The sequence below is a fragment of the Conger conger genome, chromosome 4 (genome assembly GCF_963514075.1).
Source record: "Conger conger chromosome 4, fConCon1.1, whole genome shotgun sequence".
In the NCBI taxonomy this organism is placed as follows: Eukaryota; Metazoa; Chordata; class Actinopteri; order Anguilliformes; family Congridae; genus Conger; species Conger conger.
In genome coordinates, this window is record NC_083763.1 from 4218792 (window position 1) to 4225469 (window position 6678).

General features: G+C 47.7%; 1 protein-coding gene across 3 annotated transcripts in view; it reads left to right on the top strand.

The window, feature by feature from the left end:
* Positions 1-6678, top strand: part of LOC133126482 (collagen alpha-1(XV) chain-like) — a 97190-nt gene that overhangs the window by 9999 nt on the left and 80513 nt on the right. For all 3 annotated transcript variants that reach the window (XM_061238752.1, XM_061238755.1, XM_061238753.1), the window contains exons 4-6: positions 281-404; positions 536-636; positions 1465-1660. In XM_061238752.1, coding sequence (XP_061094736.1) covers positions 281-404; positions 536-636; positions 1465-1660 — 421 coding nt within the window. The remainder of the gene's footprint in view (positions 1-280; positions 405-535; positions 637-1464; positions 1661-6678) is intronic.

Here is a 6678-nt window from a genome sequence, read left to right on the forward strand (position 1 = left end):
ATTCCCGTTTCCCCATAAACTTCTTTCACTAAGCATGTAAAATACTTTTTTTACTAAATGTGTGACTCCTTGGAGCTCTTTTGCTGTGTTTCCTCCGTCTGCTCGACCACTCTCTTAACATCTATCCTCCCTTAGCTCTGAATCCTTCTTTTCTTTTTTCTTCTCTTCTCTTCTCTTTTCTGTCTCTCTCTTCACCCCGCCCAGGTACTCAGTTCAGTAGTAATGCCCAGCTATGCCTGTGTGTGAGGACTGTCTGTTTGCGTTTCTCTCCCCCGGGAAGGTACTCAGCAATACCAACCAGCTGCACCTGAAGTCTGTGAGTCAGTCCGACGCCGGTCAGTACATGTGCAAAGCCCTGGTTCCACGCATCATCGCTGAGAAAGCCGTCACGCTGACAGTCAACGGTCAGTAAGCCGGGCCGTATACAGTAAACACAAGAACGATAATCGGTGCGTTATTAGCGGAGAGTCTAAATCGGCGATGGGTCTAATGATGTGTTGTACGTCTCTAATGATGTGTGTGTTTCCCCTGACAGGCCCTCCGGTTGTCTCTGGAGACTCGGTGCAGTATGCGGTTCGGGGGGAGACAGGGGAGGTCAAATGTTACGCTGCAGGCTCGCCTCCGCCAGACAGGATTGTGAGTGTGCCCTACATACTACTACCCTACTGCATCCTGTACACTACCTCTCCAGTACATCCTAGCTCACCTGCACCCTGTGGCTTATACACTACACTACCATAAGTGCACTCTACTCAAGTGCACTTATGCCCTACACACAACCACTCTGCACTACCCCTACATACTACTACCCTACTGCATCCTGTACACTACCTCTCCAGTACATCCTAGCTCACCTGCACCCTGTGGCTTATACACTACACTACCATAAGTGCACTCTACTCAAGTGCACTTACGCCCTACACACAACCACTCTGCACTACCCCTACATACTACTACCCTACTGCATCCTGTACACTACCTCTCCAGTGCATCCTATGCCATACACGCTACAGCTCACCTGCACCCTGTGGCTTGAACACTACACTACCATAAGTGCATTTGTAACACCTTCGTACAACCACTCTACACTACCCCTACATACTACTACCCTACTGCATCCTATACACTATACATCTTATACACTACCGCTACCACTACTCTACTCAAGCCTACATACTACCTAACTTTGTGCTTGTGTGTGGGTTTGGTGATTGGTTTTTATATTTAGTATTGGTATTGATTAGCTATACATTGTTTGTGTGTGTGTGTGTGTGTGTGCTGTCGTTGTGTATATGATACTATAGGCGTATAACCCAGTGTGTGTGTGTGTGTGTGTGTGGTACTGTAGGTGTATAACCCTGATAACCCTGTGTGTGTGTGTGTGTGTAGGTGTGTGTGTGTGTGTGTGTATATGGTATTATAGGTGAATAACCCTGTGTGTGTGTGTGTGTGTGTGTGCTGTAGTTGTGGGCCTGGAAGGATGAGGCAGTGCCTGAGAGGTACACGGTGGAGCAGAGCAAGGTGCACACGCTGGGCGGGGCTGTCCTCTCCACCCTCATCATCAACAGCGTGACGGAGGCCGACTTCCAGTCTCCGTTCAACTGCACCGCCTGGAACGCGTACGGGCCCAGCACCATGACCATCGCCCTGGAGGAGACGGGTAAGAGAGCGCGGCTACTTCTATACCCCACCGCAACCTACACCCCTGCCCTGCCCCTACGTCTATACCCCACCGCAACCTACACCCCTGCCCTGCTCCTACGTCTATACCCCACCGCAACCTACTCCCCTGCCCTGCCCCTACACCTCCTACCTGCCACTATGTCTCTACTCCACCCCCAACCTACACCCCTGCCCTGGCCCCTACACCTCCTACCACCCAGTGGAGTGCGGGGCAGTCAGTAGCCTCGTGGCTAAGGTGCTTGGCTGGGATCTGGAAGCTTGGTGGTTCAAGCCCCGATGTAGCCACAATAAGATCAGAGCAGCTGTTGGGCCCTTGAGCAAGGCCCTTAACCCCCACATTGCTCCGGGGGGGGGGGGGGGGGGCTTGTCCCCTGCTCGGTCTAATCAACTGCAAGTCACTTTTGATAAAAGCGTCAGCTAAGTAACTGTAATGTAATGCACGTCTGCCCCGCCCCATGCAAAGTGCACAGCAGCTCCTTCCTCCACGTGGCAAAAGCGTGTGTGAGTGACAGCAGAAGCCGCCGGGCGGACGTTGGCGGTTTTGGGGCGGTTTTTGGGGGCGGTTGACAGGGACACGCAGCTGGGTGGCAGCTGAGTTGGTTTTGGGGGCGGGAGCGCTGCGCTCTGCGTACGCTTCGCTGAACGGACCGGGGTGCTGCCATTTCAAATGCGGACTGCGCACTGCAAAACAACAAAGATAAGTCAGACTTAACAAGTATCTTAGTCTTATATTTAGACTTAAAATCTTATTTCTATTCCTTTTTTTGCTAAATTAGACAAAAACAAACTGCCAATGAGGTGAGAAAGTTTGACTCGTTTCAAGATCTGCCAATGGGGTGGGAAAATCTCACTTGTCAAGCAAAGAGTAAACTTAAAACAAGCTAAAATGTTCCACTTGAGAGAAAAAGATCTTAAGTCTTATTTTTAAGACGAAGAAGGCTTGTTGAGTCTGGTTTCCTCCACCGAGGTGGAAAGCCTCTTTGTGGTGCCGTAGACACAGATTTCACCCACTTCCTCCGAAGTATTTATAGTTTTTGTTTGTTTATTGTCATAATCAACTTGACTGCCATTGCGGTCACAGTTCATAATGGTTCTTGGCCTTTCTTGATCTGCCTGCTACATACTGAATGCAGATGGCTGTTTTGATTGAAGTTTGGCATCACGAGGGTAAAACATAAAATTCAGTTGATTTCTCTTTTACTGTTTCAATTGGACTTTTTCGTTTGCTTGAATTTGACAAACATGCTTGCTTGGGAAGTTGCTACCCCTTGGCAAATGGTGGACATTTTTCAGAAGTGGGAATATGTAAGCGTCAAGGTTACTAAAAATGTGGTCATGCGGGAACTCGGAGCTTATAAACACTTATTAGTACCTTTAGGTTTTTTTAAGCCCTTCATACGCAATGCCCTGCCAGTGTACAGCGTGTTTAATTTGGGGCTTTGCTGGGGCTTCCAGTGGACGCCTGCTGTGCCTCCAGCATGTTTCTAAACAATCTCATTCCTGGCACATTCGCCAAGGAAATCACCCCCATTTTTAGGAAAGGCTTTCCAGAACTTTCCACATCACACAATCTCATCCAATGTTGGCTAGCCTGTGCCGTGGCAACTGTTCAGAATTGAAAATGCAACAGTTTGACATTTTTCCATTTCCATGAGATTTCCCCGAAGGCAGTAAAGCAGGGCGATTGTTGTGCGATCTCTAGAAGCAGCGAGCAATTTTTCTGCCACACTCGTTTTAAAGTGATCTGTTCAGTGTATTGTTTATTTTTGTCATGGTGAGATAATGGGGCTATTAGGAAAATTAAGTTATTTTATTGGCTTAAAATCGCCTTTTGGAGTTTTTTCCTGATTCTGCAGTGCTCAAGTGCAAACAGGTCAAGACTGTCTTTTTTAAGACACTGTTTGAATTTGATGTACCTGTTCAGCAGAAACTTGCAATATAAAGCCATAAATTATCCAAATGTCATTGTCCTTGGTTGCACTGCTATTTTGTTGGTTGAAGTTAGCCTTACTGTTTCTGTAGCTCCTTATGAATGTACGGTAAACAGGCTTGTTCATTGTATGTAAACCATAGCTGCTTTCAGTCACAACATTATCTTCTATTCTGTTGCACTTGACCAAGCTTACCTAATGGAGCACGCTGTCAGTAAACTGCGTAAATGTAGTAAATCTTCATTTACGGTTCATTTCCGCAAAGGTCACCATAAGGACCACTTTGAGTCCTTTTTTTTTTCATCCTGCATCCCTCTCTTATCTTGGGACAGGAAGGGCAGTGTAATGTTACCGATATACTCTTCAGCGGATGTACACTCTTAAGAAAAAATGGTTCCAATAGGATTCCACAGAAGAACCCTATCCAGTTAAAGGGTTCTTTGTCAGGCCAAATGGTCGTCTATTTAAGAGCTTTCACACCTCACACCTACGGCAGAGGGTCCCGTAAAGAACTAAAAAGGGTTCCCTTGTGGAACCAAGCCAAAGAAGAAGACCCTTTTTTCTAAGAGTGCATTCTGCATTTAAACAAAATCATTTTGCTCCCTTTACCGAGGCCTCACGTCGTTCAGTGATGGCAGCGGGATGGCTGCGTGCACGGCTTCCCCGTGGCAGCCCCCACACTCCTTCCTGTCCAGCTCCGATTGGCTGGCCGGCGAACCAGCTGATTGTTTCCACTTGTGAAAACGGTTCTGCTCGAGTCCTGGCAGCCGGCCGGGGGCCAGTTCAGCTCTACTGTACGGATTGTTTAAAAAAAAAACGCTGCGATGTCGTCACCGACGCTTCGCGTGAGCGCGAAACGAACGCTGGCAGGAGGACGTGGCCAGAAAGCTGTCAGCGTTTCCTCCGGGGAGGCCCCGGGAGAGAGCCCCCGTGACCCGCGGCCGAGGGGTTAGTTTTGGGGTTGCCAGGGACGGCGGTGGAAGCCCCGCAGGCCGTTCCCTCCAGAGACGCCCAGTCAGCAGACGAGATGGCTGAGTCAGACCTGGCAACCCTGCAGGGGGGAGAGTCGGCATGTCACGGTTTTTTAATTGGAAACACAACGAGCTAGGTGCCGTACCCGGCGGTTCGCTTTCGATTACGCGTTCTCGGCTTCGCAGGGCCGGAGAGACAAAGTCCTTCTGCTCCTCTGTCATCGGTGTCATCGAACCGCAAGGGCAGGGAATTCCCTGGAAAAGTGGACTTCGTGTGAAAGTCGTCCAATGCGATATCTGCGGCTTGAAGCGGAAAAAGTGCGCGTTGCCAGTTGGTCGTGCAGCCGTCTGTCTGTGATTAGATTTGAGGTAAACGCACGATGCACTGGGGTGTCATGGAAACGGTATCCAAGGCCCGAGCAATTCCCAAATTTTGGGCTGTCCTCTCTGAATAGAACCCCGTCCCACAGCAGGGCTGTTATCTCCACCTGTGGGCGTTTTGGAGCAACTGTCAGTGTAATTTATTGTTGTTATTAATATTTATAATTTGTTTTGGGGATATTTAGCCTACATTTGAGATACCATATGAAGATAACGATCAAGTACACGCTCGGAAACAAAGTGACTGTGGAGGTGCTTTTCTGTTCGTCAAGGATCGAATTTCCAAAATGTACCCCGAAAGTACAGTAATGTTCTCTTTGGGTACAAATGTGAGTATGTTTTCCAAGCAAATTAATCATATATTGCTGGCTAGGGGGACAATTTTATATACCCCTTACTTAATTTTGTTTAGGTACCGCCTCATTGACAGCATTTTTTGGGTACTTTATTTCTGAGATTTTTCTGCATTTTCAGTGTCAGGATCTTTGACTTCAGGCTGTTACAAGACAAATTAATCATATATTGCTGGCTACTTTTTTTTTTTTTGGTGCCAACAAGCATTTGTACCTTCTTAGGCACCTTTCGTACCTTTTAATTCTGAGAGTGTTCTACATTTTTAAGTGTACGGTTCTTCAGTCTCAGGCTGTCACATGATTACATTACATTACATTATTGGCGTTTGGCAGACGCTCTTATCCAGAGCGACGTACAACAAAGTGCATACCCATAACCAGGGATAAGTGCGCTGAAAGACCCTAGAGGGAAGTACAATTTCAACTGCTACCTGTACAACAAAGATAAGGACCAGGGCCAACAAAGAAACAAACAAACAACAGAGCAAAAGTGACCAAAAGTTAACTATCCAATGTGGCGAGCTCTTGGACATTGTTGGCATATTTATTATATCCTGACGCCGGCGGTGAGACGGCGGGAGATGGCGGTGCTTGCGGGCGCCATGGCAACAGACAGACCCCCCCCGTGGACTAATCGCGAGGGTGGGGCGGTCATTGTTGCGGCTCCATCCGAGGAGCGTAGGGATACTCCCCGTGAAAAGGCCTCTCGAGGGGGTTAAGTGTTGATTATAGACACCCTTCTGGCAGATTTATAGGGTGAGATTACACAGACAGAGGGCCGGGTCACCCCTGCGTGGAGCGAGGCTGTAAGCTGCGTGTTGTCTCTCCGACCCTGCTGCGGTCGGTCAAATGTTAAAAAATTTATATAGACAAATACCTACTCTAAAATGATCATCTCCACCACTCTGGAATAAATGCTCATATTTCTGGTGCAGTTATTGACATTATTTATTACTGCAAATATTATTCTAAGATTTAATTCGATTCAATTTTCGATAATCCGCCAATAAAAATAAATCATTCGATATCCTGAGGGGAAGGGTTCTTCTTTTCTGGAAAGGGGATGCAGGCTTGTTTTTAATGGCAAAATGATTGCTTAATGTAGTTTTTGTGTATTTTTTTCTTCTCTTTATGTGTCAGTTCATGCTTAAAAGACTATGCGCGGGACGTTTCATTGCCGTTGGGTTTATTTTCTATGGGATGATGCAATCTTCACAGTTCCGCTGTAAGAGTGCAGTCTCACGAGAACCTCCGGGCGGAATCTGCCTCGGGACGGCTGGAAAGCCGGAATGATCGCCAAGAGAGCGCACAGGGGTTGCTGAAGTCATCCCCTGTCATCCCTGCCTCACAACGTTCCCA